We start from the raw sequence: 16,564 nt of genomic DNA, 5'->3' as shown, positions 1-16,564 counted from the left end.
AATTACTTAAAGCAAAATGAAATAGTCTGGTAGGAAAAATAGGGACTTTCCACAATTATTTTCATTCCTGTTATTTCCCTAGTGAAAAGTACACCTGGCTGTGCTTGTTGGTTGTAGAACGTGGTGTGTGTGCGTACAAGTGATGTGTGAAGCCTGCATAGTACATCGCATATGGCATTGACGGTGATTAGGGGTTATATTATTGCAACCTCTACTGTTTTGTATTACTAATTGCTATGATCCGTATTGGGAACCATGCAAATTGCTCATATTACTCATGGGCTCAGTTTCTGAATATACTTTGTAATACTTGAGTTAAATATTCGTTTATAATGTAAAAAAGTTGTGTGTTCATAATTTTTCCCTTCTTCAGTACTGGTCCTAAATATCCTGCCAGCATGATGAGCTTCTGGTATTGTCTTAGTAATGTTGACTTTGTATACTCCATCTCACTGGCACCACTGTACACACTCAGTGTGTTACCTCAGTATACTCCATCTCACTGGCACCACTGTACACACTCAGTGTGTTACCTCAGTATACTCCATCTCACTGGCACCACTGTACACACTCAGTGTGTTACCTCAGTATACTCCATCTCACTGGCACTAGTGTACACACTCAGTATGTTACCTCAGTATACTCCATCTCACCGACACTAGTGTACACACTCAGTATGTTACCTCAGTATACTCCATCTCACCGACACTAGTGTACACACTCAGTATGTTACCTCAGTATACTCCATCTCACCGACACTAGTGTACACACTCAGTATGTTACCTCAGTATACTCCATCTCACCGACACTAGTGTACACACTCAGTATGTTACCTCAGTATACTCCATCTCACCGACACTAGTGTACACACTCAGTATGTTACCTCAGTATACTCCATCTCACCGACACTAGTGTACACACTCAGTATGTTACCTCAGTATACTCCATCTCACCGACACTAGTGTACACACTCAGTATGTTACCTCAGTATACTCCATCTCACCGACACTAGTGTACACACTCAGTATGTTACCTCAGTATACTCCATCTCACCGACACTAGTGTACACACTCAGTATGTTACCTCAGTATACTCCATCTCACCGACACTAGTGTACACACTCAGTATGTTACCTCAGTATACTCCATCTCACCGACACTAGTGTACACACTCAGTATGTTACCTCAGTATACTCCATCTCACCGACACTAGTGTACACACTCAGTATGTTACCTCAGTATACTCCATCTCACCGACACTAGTGTACACACTCAGTATGTTACCTCAGTATACTCCATCTCACCGACACTAGTGTACACACTCAGTATGTTACCTCAGTATACTCCATCTCACCGACACTAGTGTACACACTCAGTATGTTACCTCAGTATACTCCATCTCACTGGCACCACTGTACACGCTCAGTGTGTTACCTCAGTATACTCCATCTCACTGGCACTAGTGTACACGCTCAGTGTGTTTTTCCTCAGTATACTTCATCTCACTGGCACTAGCGTACACGCTCAGTGTGTGTTACCTCAGTATACTCCATCTCACCGACACTAGTGTACACACTCAGTATGTTACCTCAGTATACTCCATCTCACTGGCACCACTGTACACGCTCAGTGTGTGTTACCTCAGTATACTCCATCTCACCGGCTCCACTGTACACGCTCAGTGTGTTACCTCAGTATACTTCATCTTACCAGCACCACTGTACACGTGCAGTGTATTACCGGAGTATACTTCCTCTCAGCCGCACTACTGCACATATTTAGTAGGCAGACGAGACCATTAGGGTGGCCTTACAAATACAGTGTGTAATGATGATTCATAATCAAATGCCTAAATGCTAGGTCATTTATAAATTCCTAAATCTGCATGTATCAGTATCAAGCCTTAAGCTGTAGACCTCTTCTTTAGTGTCTGCAAGAATTTGCGGTATCTCCATGAAATTGGTTTAATTGGAGGTGTGGGAACTGTTTTAATATTCATATTTTATTTTTGCAGATTTGGATTGTTCATTTTAAAAGCAAATACCTGTTTTTTGGTAACAGTTAACACTTGAAGTAAGGTATTAATGAGATCTTAAGAACAAGAGCCTAAGGTAGTAAAAATACAAGAGGTGGATTGCTGATCAGATAGGAGGGACTCTGGCCCTCAAGAAGTGCAATTCCCAATGCCCCAGTGTCTTTATGGTCACAGCTTTCATAGCACAGACTGAGCAAAAACACTGGATTTTTGAAGATGGGTTAAACTTTATTGTGGACATTTTATATTCCTGAGTGAAATTGAACAATTATACTTCTGAAGAAAATATCTAATAAAATTCCTACTTTTGTAGGAATTCACTGTCAAGTTGTCAGGTCCCATTTTCTACGTGTGTTTGCTCTACTTTTATGGACCACTTGGTTTTTGTTAAATTTCACTGGACCACACAGAAACATGTTAGCCACAGTGGAGCTCAGTGCACCCCATCTGTCTTTCTTTCTATCCTTTGGTTTTCCTTTTGTCTTTGTCAGTCTGGACTTGCCCATGTTGTGAGAGGGTTAAGCTTGTGGCAGGGATGCTGAGTCAGTAAACACTTGTGACCCCATTGGTTTCATAGCCTGGGAGCCACCCTGGGGAGGCTCACAAAGCCTATGTTTGGGTTGGGGATAGTGAGTTTTATTTTGAGCTTTAAAATGTCTTAAGAAATCATTATTTCTTTGTAGGATCTATTCTGTTGTTTTAATTGTTAACATTCAAGAAAAAGATACGTGGTAACAGCCTTTCCTGGGAGAAGGGGTCATAATAACCTTGAAATTCTAAGAGGATTTTAAGTATCTTTAAGGGAAGTCTTGTGGTTGATTTGTTTTTTTAAATAGTGTCAAAACTTCAAGTAAAACCATTTTTGTGATCTAATATGAAAGTCACCGAGCAGATTCAAATGTTCTTGCACTTAATGAATGGAGAGTCTAGAGACTGAGAAGAACATGGTTGCAGATCAGAACATTACTCCCCAGTCTCCTTTTCCATTAGTGTTTAGAAAGATCACAACACTCATGAGGAATTTTGAAGATAAAATGCCCATGGCCAAATTTCTGCAGGTTGAAATGGCAGGTGGAAGCCATCCATTACTACCTAAACTTGAATATTCTAGTATTTATAGCAATCAGAAGACTTTTGGTTCTATGTCATCTGTCCCTGACAGCATTGAAAATGTCACTGAGAATTGGTCTCAGCCAGCAGTTAGCTGTTCAAGCAGCTTTATCTCCTATATCTATTTCCAGATATTTTAAGAAGGCAATGATAGAAAGTTTTCTGTATTTAAAATAATTATATTAACATTCATAATAAATCTCAAGAATCTCACAACCCTGAGGATATTTCTTTGGAATGTCTGCCTTTCTAAAAATAATTATACTGTACACACAGGGTAGATTGTTCTTGAGAAGTAGCCTCTGCATGTCATGGTAGCATTTCGCTTTGAAAAAAATTCTAGTAACATACTGTTTTACACTCTTACAGGGAACTCTCATTCATTAAAAAAAGGGGGTGTTTTAAAATTATTTCTTTTATAGTTTGCTGTAAAAAAGTCAAGTAATTTAGAGGAGGATAAAGAAAAAATGACATTTCCAGAAATACTAGGACACAGCAGGTGGATGTCCTCACAGACCTCTTTCTGTGTGTGTGAGCACAAGCATGTGTGCATGTGCCTGTCCATTTGTCCTCTGTGTGTAACTCCACATACATGACTGAACGTAGCCTGTGTGTGTGTATTCAGCACCGTCCCAGGTACCTTCGGTAGGGTGGGCCATAGTTTATTCCCAGCTGATGCACATTTCCATCATCCCCACTGTCCTGTCTGATCAGCAGTATCACCCTGAAACTTATGCCGTGCCCAGAACTGTGTTACATTCACACTCTCACCAGCAGTCTGCTCGCTATAATTGATTTCTGTACGCAAATGAAATTTGTATTTTGTTATAGTCGAGTATATTTGAATTTTATATTCTTGAAATAGCCGTGAATTTTTCAGGATAAAAGTGAGAAAACCATAACTTTTAAGTGAAAGTACCTTTTAAGATTTTATTTGCCTGAAAGATATATCTTTAAAACACAGTATAGACAAGTGTGTTTTTTAAAAACAGGGAAACATAAATGACGTGTATTTATATAACTCTGATCACTTTCACAGGATAAATTTTTTTGAAGTGGAATTAATAAATTTAAAGGATGGGCACATTTTAATTTGTGATACAAATCACGCAGTTGCCCTTCAGAAGATTAGACCTGTTTATACCAACATGGAAGTGTTCTTCAGTTTTCTGTCACCACTGCGATAGTGGTGTGTCAGTGCTGTTTCGTTTTGATAGAGTTTCCAAGTCACAGAGGCAGCTTTTCCTTTGGTGCTTCAGTCATGGAAGGCAGGCCTGTGCGTGTGCACAAGCCTGCCTGCATGTGTGCTTGTGTCCCTGCGTGGGCGTGTGTGGCTGTGGGACCAGGGGTTTCTCTGTGCATCTGTCTTACATGCACACATGAACGCATGTGTGCACGTGTCTGTTGCATGTGTGCAAACACGCATGTGCATGCCTGTGTGCTTGCGTGTGCAGGTGTGTGCTTGCCCACGCATGCAGATGTCCATGTGTGTGCATGCACTGCTGCTTTCTGGCTCTGCTCCTGCTGGTGAACATCATGATAATGTTTGATAACTTTTGAATGCTTGGTAATATGTGGGCCAAGTAATGTGTTCTAAGGTCCCTGGGACCGCTGCTGAGTTCGCTGTGTGCTGCCTGGCAGACCTTTCTGTGGGGGTGCGGCATTCTCTCTCCGCTGCCTCGTGGGAGCACTGGGCACTTAAGCAGGCCTGTGAGGCCCACGGCCTGGATTTCTGTTTGGTAGATGATGAAAAGGAAGGCCTTTCTCTGCTTTAACTGAAACTAAAGCAGGACTCAGCGGCCAGTAGTGGGCCACCTGGAGTGTGATCGGTGGGCCCAAACGTGCCGATGTTCGCTGAGTTCTGGGGGAGCTAAATTGGACTCATTTGCACTATGACTTCTGCTTGCAAGCTGGCTAAAGGAAAAATCATGATGAAAGCTATTTCTTAAAACTGGAGTTAGAAATTTACTTCTGAATCCATTTTTCATTCTTTTTGGTGTGTAGGCAATACAATTTTTTTTAATTCCTAAAGTAGGGAGGTCACTCATTTACTGTTTGGAATGAAATAGAACAAAATGCTAAGTGAAAATACTTTGAAAACACGTATTACCAGTGGTGTGTCTACCACGAAACGGTAACTGTCCTTGCTTTCTGGTCCGTTTGTCTCTGTTAAAGTGGGAAATTTGTGAATATTTTCACCCTGAACGTAGGTGAGTCAGGTTTTCAGCCATATCAATAAATCTGGAATGGAGATTTGATTTTCAAATAGAAGTAGGAGTTTTTTGTGTCTGTTTATTTGTTTTATGGTAGACAATCATAGTGTTATTAAAAAATACAAAATAAACATGAGCCAAATAATTTTTACAGTTTTTTAAAGCCAACATGATCATATCATTTTTATACTAACAAAAACTAGAAAATTACTTTTAAAAAGATCTTTGTCTGAACCAAGTCCTTTATGAGGCTGTTGAGCTGTTCATCACAGGCCTGACTGTAGGAAAAGGTAACGGGAACAGTACTAAAGCCAAAGGGTTTTTAAGATTGGATATAGCGTCTGACCTGGACCCAAACAAGAAAGAAAACCACACATTTTCCACATTGTCTTCCCATGGTGAATTTAACATTATGGTCAGAAAGCTTGGATATGGATGTGAAGTGTTTTGGGTGGTGGTATATTTGTTCTTCCTGATGTATCTTTTGCTGAATAAGTTAATTTTAATTAAACCAAACCTTTTACTTTTTACTCTGAGGGATTAAGAGATAATAGTAGAGCTGGTTTTACATCACGAAGATTCCAGCTTAAGCTAGATACATAAACGCTCATTTGGTGTTTCCAGTATTGATGAACTTGAAATACTTACAGAATGGGTACAGTTTCCTTTTATCGCCTCTGCAAATGTCCGAGGTAGGAGGGGAAGGGTGGGGAGGGAGGCAGGTAGTATTCCTGTGGCTGACAGCTTCACAAAGCAGAGAATAGAGATACTTGTTACGACCCGAAAACAGAGGCGTGTGACTTATTTTCGGAAGAGAACACAGAGGCACACCCCACTGAGGAAGACCGCTGCCTCTGTGCTTCCGATCGTGTGCTTCAGCGTTGTGAAGACGGCGGAAGGAGCAAGTCGACCCGAGACCTGTGTTCCACAAAGTGTTCCGAATGCCTCTGTCCTCTCTGTCCCCCGGTCTTTGTAACACACGCACAGGAGCCCACCAGGCGTTTAATGTGGAAGGATAAACCCCTCTCTCTCTAGTTGGTACTTTATTTTTTTTTTATTGTATTTATTTGACACAGAGAGAAAGAGAGAGCATGATGGGAGGGGCAGAGGCAGAGGGAGAAGCAGGTGCCCTGCTGAGCAGGGAGGCCCACATGGGGCTCAATCCCAGGACCTTGGGATCTTGACCGGAGCCAAAGGCAGATGCCCAACGGCTGAGCCACCCAGGCGCCCTGGCTGGTACTTTGGTGTCTTTGTGAGTACGTGGATGTAGTGGAGGTAGGAATACCGCCTCTCTTCACCGTACCGGTCAGTTCTGTGGCGTGTGCAATTAATCCGAGGCTTTGATACCTGCTGATCGTATCATCTGAACTTAGGCAAAACTCATGGACCTCAGTCAGATAGGAGGGAGCCGACTTCATACGCGTTAATAAATACAGATACAGCTGCAGTAGCGTTCCATGCTGTCAGTCGGGATGGAGAAGTCTGGGAACACCACACGGGTGACTGTGGACCCACCTCCCAACGAGGGAGTAGCTGGTGAGCAGTTGTGTTTGCCACCGTGCTTCCAAGAATCCACATGAATTACCCTCTGAATTCCAGCGTTTACCTGTGACTAAGAAGGCATATCTGGGACAGCTTAAGGGAGGTTTTTAAACTGAAGTTGAAATTCCTTTAAGTATTAAAAACAAAAACTAAAACTATTGCCAGAAGGTCAGTGCACGTGGCTCTGGGATTAAGGACGGAGCCACAGGGCCCCATGTGGTTAAACGTGGAGCGTTCCACACACAGACGTGGGTAGGCTGGTTTTCTCGCTGCCAGTAGGTGTGGCGCTCTGCCCTTCCAGCCTTGCAGAGGAGACGCGACGTCAATGTGTTGGTGGTGGGGAGGGGGTGAAAAAGACTGAACACAGGTATATTTTTAGAAAATTATCCTAGTAAGTGATTGTCGTTAAGGGGCTCCTGGGACCCCCGTGTTGGGGACGGAGAAGTGGCTGGACTTTGGCCCCGTGCCCCAGGCCAGCTCTGCTGTGTGAGTCTCAGATACCAGGGCTTCCTGTACATGGTGACTCTGTCGTCCTTACTGGAGAGCCTCTGGTTTCCATGACAACACAGGCAGTTTGTGTGCAGGTAACCTTCGTGAGTGTTCTGTGATTACAGAGAGTGAGTGGTTGAGAGCTGGGGCTGCTGGACTCCTCCAGCACTGTAGGTATCTTATAGGCAGATGTGCTGCTTCCTGCAGTGGCACGAGAGGCCCCTGGCTCCAGACTCACCTGCATGTTGTTGAGAACACAGCCCTGGGGCCTAGGACTTTCCAGACCGTGGCCTCCATGTCTGTGAGCTCACAGACACTGACGGGAGCCTTTCTGGTTGGAGGCCAGGGCGGTGTTTAAGTGTCGGCTGGTGAGAAGCGGTTTATGCGCCAGAAGTAAACAGAACGGCTCGTAGGGCCAGAGTGTACTAACACAGCTTGCTTCTGAGTGTTGCACATTTGGAAGGGTTTCCTGTGGCTGAGTTCAACCATATGGAATATTTTTTCTAGTAGGCAATGAATCAGTAATGACTACCAGCAGTCCATCCGCTAGTATTTATTGAACACTTACTGTGTGCCACATACTGTGCAAGGCCTGGGCAGATACCGGGCTGAGCTGGACCCTCGTGGACCCTGTTTTCACAAAATGCAGAGTCTGTTCCAGGGGTTAGCAAACTGTGGCCCATGGGCCAAGTCAAGCCTGCCAGTTTGTGTCCTGTTCATGAGTTTACAATGGGTTTTACATTTTTAAATGGTTGAAGAAAAATCAGAAAGAAGAATAGTATTTTGTGACAGGTAAAAATCATGAGAAATTCAGATTTCAGAACCCCAGAGTGTTACTAGAACACAGCTGTGCTTGTGCAATGTACGTGTTAACTGTGACTGCTTTTTGCGCGGTGCAGACGGACACGTACTGTATGTCCGCAGAGCCTAAAGTACTTATTGTCTGGCCCTTCACCGAGGAGGTCTGTTGACCGCTGGTCTAACCTTATGGCAGGAAAAATATCCCAGATGTTGGGGATCCCCAAGAGAGTCTGACGCCCTTGTCTTGTGTAATCACAGACTGGGGGACTTGGATTTGGTCAACTCCAGCAGCACAGATCTGGGATCTAAGGGAAAGACCTCCGGACCTGTGACCATCACTTGTTCCGTTTGGGTACTAGGAGCTGCAATGCTGTTTCCCCAGGTTCGTTTTTTGCTAAGATAAGTTTCTGCTGCTGAACATCTCGGTCTCTGAGGACCACTGAAAATTCCAGGCTCTTCAGTCCTGAGTGCTCCTTCCTGTCATGCTGCTTGGGCATTCTTGTCAGTAACCGCTGCGGTCAAAGGGTACTCATACCTCTTCTTTGAGCTAAAACCACCGTGAGGTCCTGAGTGTGGCTGAATTACTAGGTTTGTGTTTTCTCTGTGGCTTCTACCGAGCCTCATCCTGTTTGCTCAGACCCAGCAATTGTTGGTGACAGTGGTAAGGATCCCTTACTCAGGAAGATGTTTAAGATTTTCTGTTATTTTTTCCCCATAAGGAAAGCAGCCCCTTGGTCTTCTGTCGTGTGTTTGAGGGCATCTTACTTTAGTCTCACACATTCGTAACACACCTTCAGCCGTGTGATCACTGTCCTTTGAAAATGGTTACAACAACTTTGGCCACGTGATGCAGAGGCTCTCCCAATTATTTGTAGACGTTGACCGAAATTATTCCGATATGCTGTGGGGTGATGTGAACAGTTACCAAACCCACTGGGCTTTATCTGAGCCGCAGACAGTCGCAGAGAGGCCCTTCCTGAGGGGTCGTGCGGCCTGCAAGTAGAGAATGCGTAAGGTCTTCAAAGCCTGAGAAAGAATTGGGTCTGAAGTAGCCTGCAGATACTTAAAAGCTTTATTTTTGTTTTTCTGACCTTGCTGTTAAGAGCTATCTGCTTAATTATGTTACAAACAGAATAGCATTTACTTCAGAAGCCACTCCTTTAACTTCTGTAACTTCTGTTTAAGTGGCTTTTTCTCAGGCCACGTTCAGTGTCTTGGTTTGGCTGACAGGCACAGTGGAGACACTGCTGTGTACGTCACATAGGAAATCCCAAGTGTCATGGTGCCACCCGACCAGAGGCTGCAATGCTTCATTCCTTCAGTGAAATGTTAAAACTCTAAATTATAACAGGGAAGTGTCAGAAAGAAAGCCCGTAAGTTTAGCGAGTGTGGGAGCATCTTACGGCAAACATCTTCAGGAACTGTAGGGAGAGGCCACATGCGTTCAGGGTCTCGTGTCGGCGTGAGCTCCCCCAGCGAGGCCCATGGGCTGCGGGTCTGGGAAGCAGGCACCTGCCACCCCCTGGAAGTGCCCGGAGCAGCCGAGGTCCAGGCACAGAACCCTGTGTCATCCGGACATCTGCAGGAGAACCCGTGTTTGTCACCAGATGTTTGAAACGATTTATTTTCTGAGTCTCTAAACAGACAAACAACGGGGGTTAGATTCTGCAGAAGAGTGAAGTACTTCATAGGTTGATGTTGAGAGCACAGAGAGGAAAAACCGTATTCCTGCACAGATGTGGAGTCCCCCGTTGCTGTTCCCCGAGTCCCCACGCCACCGCCCTGTCTTCAAGGGCTCCCTGGGTTGACCCGGGGGTATTTAAAGGAAGACCTGCTCTGCCTCCTCGAGGGAAGGTCTGGAGCAGTCCATAGTGAGCACTGAAATTAGGCTTCATGACATGAAGTGTTGGTTGTATAGTTCCCGTAAATTGTACGTCACCTGTTAAAACAGCCATAACCCCGCAGATGGTATGACAAGACTTGTGACCTGACGTAGGCTGGCGTTTTGAGTTTACAGATTGTGACTTGATGTCAGACTGCTATTTGGGATCAGCAGTTTTAGGAGCACATCCAAAATGTTTGGAGTTAGCACGATAGAGCGTGCAGCTGGAAGCTTTTGTTTTATTCTCTGTTTTTAAGAGAATATCGGTTTCCCAAAAGGTGAGAAAAACAGCAGCCTTCTTGGCCTTTAACCCCTTCTCTTCCCTGATTCCGACGTCAGTCAAGCTGTTCATTTAGTGTAGAGGGCAGTGCGTGGGGGGATGTCCGTGTTGCAAGAATGTTTGTCCAAAATCAGGAATAGCTGACCATGCGTTCCCTGCCCCAAGAGCGCCTGCACACTCGTGCTTGCGGACACACACCAGTGTCCTTCTCAGTGGTGCTGGCTTTCGGGAGGGAGCACTGGTAGTTCTCATGTGTCGCTGTGGGTCTTGTGAAAAGTGAGGATCCACAGGCTACCCCGGAGTGCCCCCCCCAACCCAAGACTCCAAACCTGGAGTCCAGGAAATGTGCTCGTGTGGTAAACTCCACACCTGTACCACGGGTGCTCGGTCTCGGCCACGCGTCACGGCTACTGAGCAGCAAGCGAATGCTTGAGCAACAGATAAAGAGCACAGGGACCTTCCCTCAGAAATCTCAGTGCGTGTGCTCGCGGGTGAAGCCCAGCTGCGATCCACAGAAGTCCCACCAGTGTCTCTGGGTATGGACGGGCTTGAGAAACTGCTCTGTGGTTGGCATCGATTAGAAGCCGTGTGCACAGGTCATACAACCGTCGAGCACGACAGAAGAAGTGATCGTGCCAGAGTCCAGGTGAGAAGTGGAAAGAATGGGCCAGGGTTACTTCTTATGATTTTAAGTAATCTCTGCACGCATCGTGCGGCTCGAACTCACGACCCCGAGATCAGGAGTTGCGTGCTCTTCCAACTGAGCCAGCCGGGCACCCCGGGAAGGTACCACTTTAAACAGGAAGTGCGTGAAACCACATCTCCAGGAAAGAAAGTGTGCGTCCCTTTTCTATTCAGATGGCTTAGTGTTGCGTGTGTGGTAATCAGTTCACTCACTGAACTGAACAGTGAAGAATTCTGTTACCTGAGAAATGATCACTCCTGCCTCCAGTCCGCGACCATAGTGGGATGACTTCCTGCACGTACAGCTCTGTGGGAGCGCTGACTCCCTGGGCCGAGGCCCGTTCTCTGGGGGCCTGGGGGGGTGAAGGCAGCCGGGGCGTCCTGGCCACACATAGTCGGTCGTGCGCGGTGTGTCCTCCGTGGGGCGGGGGTTTGCCGGGGGGCCTCAGCCTCGACGGAGGAATGGAACATTAGTCTTTGTTTCCTCGCTGTCTAGGAATGACATGAAAGGGAGAACCCTTTCTTTTTCTCTTCACGTGAATTTAGAGTTTCTGAGACATAAACTGAAGAACCTGATTAGCTGTTCAGGTCAGGCTGACAGAGATTGGAGTCGTTGCTGAACAGACCCCGTAACCCTTGAAAACATAAGTGGGTGTGCAGCTGCGCTGTACGAATTCATAGGTGACACGGACTTTAATAACCTCTTAAATGAAGAATAATGTATGTCGAAATTCACCCTTCAATGTTAGTAATTTGAAATCTTCCCTAAAGGGTTTCAGCCAACTTTTTTTTTTTTTTGGTAAAATAAATGATTCTACATCTTGTCATTATTATGTCATCATTTGTTTTATCTGAAAATGGTTGAAGTTCTTAAATATCAAGAAAAAAATGCCTAATTCTGTGCAGTATTTTGTCAAATACAACCTAATACTTTCCATTTTATTGTCACATTAAATGCTATGCATGGTTCAGAGACTTCTTTGTATCAAATATGTTGGAAACAGTGCATCTTTTGATACAATCTTTGCATACTGTAATCTTTTATATATTAAAGTCTTTTACATGAACACAGACCTGTAAATAATCACATTTTATATCTGGCCTTTTCTGTTTTTAACAGAGCATCAAGAAGAAAAACACAAACAAACAGGAGATGAGCACATACCTGCGGTTCATCGTCTCCCGCATGAAGGAGAGGGTAAGTCCTACGGAGGGCTCAGGACCTCCCAGAGCGCGTCGCAGACCCATCCCTTCCCGACCTGTGGGGAAGTGACACCGAACCACTGACGGCAGGATGACGGGTGCAGAGCACTGCCGCCAGATTCCTCTGTCCGTAGAGGCTTGTTTCGTTTTGATGGCCCTTTCTTCAGCTGCATTAGATTAGATCGTCACTGGTTCTCTCTGCGGGTACATTTCTGTTGTTTCATCTTTTTTTTTTCAAAAGCTTTAATTGAAGTGTAGTCGGCACACCGTGTTACGTAGCGGCGGGTGCACGACACCATGATTCAACGTTTGTGTACGTGACTCATAGCTCACCAAGAATAGTCACAGTGTTATGCCAGTAGTATTAGCTGTGTCCCCATGCTGTCCTGTGCGTCCCTGTGACTTACCTGTCTTGTAAGTGCAAGTCTGTACCTGTTCTGGTCCATCCCTAACCCTCCCCCTTTGGCAACCACCACTTTGTTCTCTGTACTTACGAGTTTATTTGGTTGCTTCGTTGGTTTTTTAGATCCCATGTACAAGTGAAATTATGTGATACTTGTCTTTTTCTGACTGGCTTATTTCACTTAGCACAATACCCTCTACTTCCATCCATGTCAATGCAAATGGCAAGATTTCATCCTTTCTGATGGCTGAGTAATATTCCATTGTATATATGGACCACATCTTCTTAATCCATTCGTCTGTTGAAGGGCATCTTGGCTCCTTCCACAGTTTAGCTATTGCGGACATTGCTGCTATGAACATTGGGGTGCATATGGCCCTTCTCTTCACTACGTCTGTATCTTTGGGATAAATACCCAGTAGTGTATTGCTGGGTCATAGGGTAGCTCAGTTTTTAACTTTTTGAGGAACCTCCACACTGTTTTGCAGAGTGGCTGCAGCAGCTTACATTCCCACCAACAGTGTAAGAGGGATCCCCTTTCTCCACATTCTCACCAACATCTGTCGTTTCCTGTGTTGGTAATTTTAGCCATTCTGACTGGTGTGAGGTGGTATCTCATTGTGGTTTTGATTTTTATTTCCCTGATGTTGAGTGATGTGGAGCATTTTTTCATGTGTCTGTTACCCATTTGTATGTCTTCTTTGGAGAAGTGTCTGTTCATGTCTTCCTCCCATTTTTTAACTGGATTATTTGTTTTTTGGGTGTTGAGTTTGAGCAGTTCTTCGTAGATTTTGGATACTAACTCTTCATCAGATATGTCATTTGCAAATTTCTTCCCCCATTCCATAGGCTGCCTTTTAGTTTTGTTGCTTATTTCCTTTGCTGTGCAGAGATTTTTATCTTGATGAAGTCCCAAGTGTTCACTTTTGGTTTTGTTTCCCTTGCCTCAGAGGACATATCCAAAGAAATGTTGCTAAGTTGGTGTGCAAAAGTTTACTGCCTATGTTTTCTTCCAGGATTTATATAGTTTCTGGTCTCACATTTGGGTCTTTACTCCATTTTGAGTTTATATTTATATATGGTATAAGAAAGTGTCCAATTGTGGAACTCCTGGGTGGCTCTGTCAGTTAAGCCTTCACCTCAGGTCATGAGCCCCTCCTAGGATCGAGCCCTACATCGGGCTCCCTGCTTAGTGGGAAGTCTGCTGCTCCCTCTCCCTCTGCCCCTCCCCCCTGCTTGCGAGCGCGCGCTCTCTCTCTCTCTCTCTCTCTCTCTGTCAAAGAAATAAATCTTAAAAAAAAAAAAAAAGACCAAAAAGACAGTATCCAATTTTCCTAGCACCCGTTATGGAAGAGGAGACGGTCCTTTTGTTGTAGAAACATTTTTTTGTTGTAGAAACATATTTTTACATTTTTAATTCATTTATCAAAATGAACATTTTCATTGATACTGTCTAAAATGAAGTGGAATTTTCCAAAATAAATGTTCCTTCTGTCAAAACCCTAAAATCGTCACATTAAACATATAGTACATGTACATTTTTCTGGTAAGTTCTGTTGTTTAGAAATTGTTTCACTTGTCTCTCTCCGGCTGTGTTTGACCTTTCAGGCCATAGACCTTAATAAGAAGGGCAAGGACAACAAGCACCCGATGTATCGAAGGCTGGTGCACTCGGCAGTCGACGTCCCCACCATCCAGGAGGTAAAGCCAGACCCTCGGTCCTGTTTCCGATACACCCAGAGCTCCCAGGTGACTCAGCAGCTCCCAACTGCGTGTGACTCTGGTGCCGTTCCTCCCTGAGGGGAGTGCCTGCCCGTCCTCTTCCTAAAACATAAAGGGCAGGGCCCCTGTCGGGCCATCACTGCTGCTCGATGCCCAGCATCTGCTCTGTGCACACATCAGGGGTCCTCTGTGAAAGGCCTGGTGTGAAGCCCCCTGTAGATCCCTGAGACTTGCTGATTACAGGAGAGGCAGTGTTATCAGGCCAGCTTCATGTTTGAGATTCGAGGATTCTCACCTGGACAGTTTCCTAGCTTGAGCACCTGTACTCAGAGTCTCTCTCCAGGAAACATTAGAGCATAGGACTAGAGTCCTGGGAAGAAACACAGTGAACTTGAACAACACAAAGATGATAACCAGAAAACTAGTCTTAGAGTTCTTAGTTTTACCTTTCCTAGCCAAGGATTGTGGATGGGTTTGTTACTATGTAATTACAAGTTACAGTAAAACCCCGTAGAGCATTTTCACACGTTTCCAGTTAGGGTGGCTGAATTACTAATTCTGTACTTGACATGTCATTTTGAATGTAAGATCTCACGGTTGGCCATAGTAGTTTATAGGGAGACCATAAGAATGATTTGAGGTCATTTTATGAGGTTCTTGGTCCCGCTGGCAGCTGGGAAGGACTGAAGCTGTAGTACTTCAGTAGAAGGGGAGCGTACGTGAAGGGTGCGCCCTAGAACTTGGCCACCAGAGCCTGGAACAAAACAGGGAGTCTTCACTTGACCTCCTGCCCCCAGGTTTCGTGTCCTCAAGCAAAGCCTCTTTTCCTAAACCCTAATGTCTCTGAGGACGATGAAGAGCCCAGCTGCCCTTCCCGATCCCCCCTCCCACCCCTGCCTTTGCTCCGCTTCTTCCTCTCCCTGAGGGCACCTTCCACACTGCCCCTAGTCAGATCCTGTCTGATCGTAGAGAACACCAGCTGGGCTGATGGCGTCTTGGCTTTGTGCTTAGCAAGTGCCGTCCATCAACAAACAGCACTGTAAGGAAAAGAGAGAGGAAGATGTGATTTATATCTTCAGGAGCTTGGAGTTCAGACCAAAGTCAAGGCCAACGTGGTGCAGATGTCAGAAATCACAGAATTGCTTTGGGAATGCTGGGTGTGTGTCAGATCACCGGGGAGCTGTAGACCACGCCCGTGCCTGGGCGTACCGAACCCAGTGCCATCAGAAATTCAGAGTGGGGCTCAGATGTCAGTATTTGTGAATACGCCCCGTGACTGTTGATGGCAGACAGGGGCAGGCATCTCCAGCAGGGGGTGTCCTGCACACCTTCTCGAAGGAAGGACAACTGGAGTGGGTCTTGGAGCATTTCAACAGAAAGGTGGGATCTTAGTGATTCTTTAGAGGCCTTTGTATTCTAAATTATTTTCAAGCTGATTTCCTAAAAGTGTCACCAGGATAAGAAAATGCCTCCCTGCTACTTCTAAATAACTTTGCCATATGCTTCCTCCAAAAGCTTTTCCTCCCCTGCAAAACCCCTCAAATTCCCTCCATAATCCTTCTCTCTGGCAGCTTAAGGCAAAGCAGCAGAGAGCCCAGTGATGGAAATCCTTCACATACAGCGTCTAGCCTAGGAAGAACCCTTGCATTGCCTTGGTGCATAGAGGAACCTAGGACTTTATTTTAAAGTTGCTTGTAATTCAATTCCTAGTCCCGCTTCAGAATTACAAATGTATCTTCGGGGTCGTGGTAAAGCGTCACAGAGGCTAACAGTTGTCTTTTTTTCAGTCCTTGTGCAAGTGTGTGGGACAGATGGCAGGTGTGTAGCTCGGGTCTCACCAGCCACACTGACCCAGGCCCACCTTCGTCACACGGCAGGCGGGGCTCAGCGGCAGCTTCGCGGGGTGGGTGGCGGCCCGACTGTAGTATTCCAGGGGCTGGTGGGCTCGTCCGGGTCCTCACACGTGTCGCGTCTGTGCTGTGGGACCCGGAAGTGGTTGTGGCGTCCATCCGGAAAGTTGTGCCGTGTCCCCGTGCTCTAACCCCGTTTGTGTAATACTGGACTCTGTCGCCCTGTGCAGAAGGTGAACGAAGGAAAGTACCGGAGTTACGAAGAATTCAAAGCGGACGCCCAGCTGCTTCTTCATAACACCGTGATTTTCTATGGAGGTTGAATGGTTTTTTTTTTTCTGTGCATTTACG

The 16,564-nt window shown here is 45.4% G+C and overlaps 1 protein-coding gene across 15 annotated transcripts in view; it reads left to right on the top strand.

Annotated features, from left to right (window-relative positions):
• The window catches only part of ZMYND11 (zinc finger MYND-type containing 11), a 122,520-nt gene that overhangs the window by 81,967 nt on the left and 23,989 nt on the right, over positions 1 to 16,564 (top strand). For all 15 annotated transcript variants that reach the window (XM_040645485.1, XM_040645489.1, XM_040645494.1 and 12 more), the window contains 3 exons: positions 12,156 to 12,233; positions 14,250 to 14,342; positions 16,444 to 16,531. In XM_040645485.1, coding sequence (XP_040501419.1) covers positions 12,156 to 12,233; positions 14,250 to 14,342; positions 16,444 to 16,531 — 259 coding nt within the window. The remainder of the gene's footprint in view (positions 1 to 12,155; positions 12,234 to 14,249; positions 14,343 to 16,443; positions 16,532 to 16,564) is intronic.

Source organism: Ursus maritimus, unplaced genomic scaffold (assembly GCF_017311325.1).
Source record: "Ursus maritimus isolate PB19 unplaced genomic scaffold, ASM1731132v1 scaffold_31, whole genome shotgun sequence".
In the NCBI taxonomy this organism is placed as follows: Eukaryota; Metazoa; Chordata; class Mammalia; order Carnivora; family Ursidae; genus Ursus; species Ursus maritimus.
Note: the sequence above shows the minus strand (reverse complement) of the source record. Positions and strands in the feature narration are given on the sequence as shown.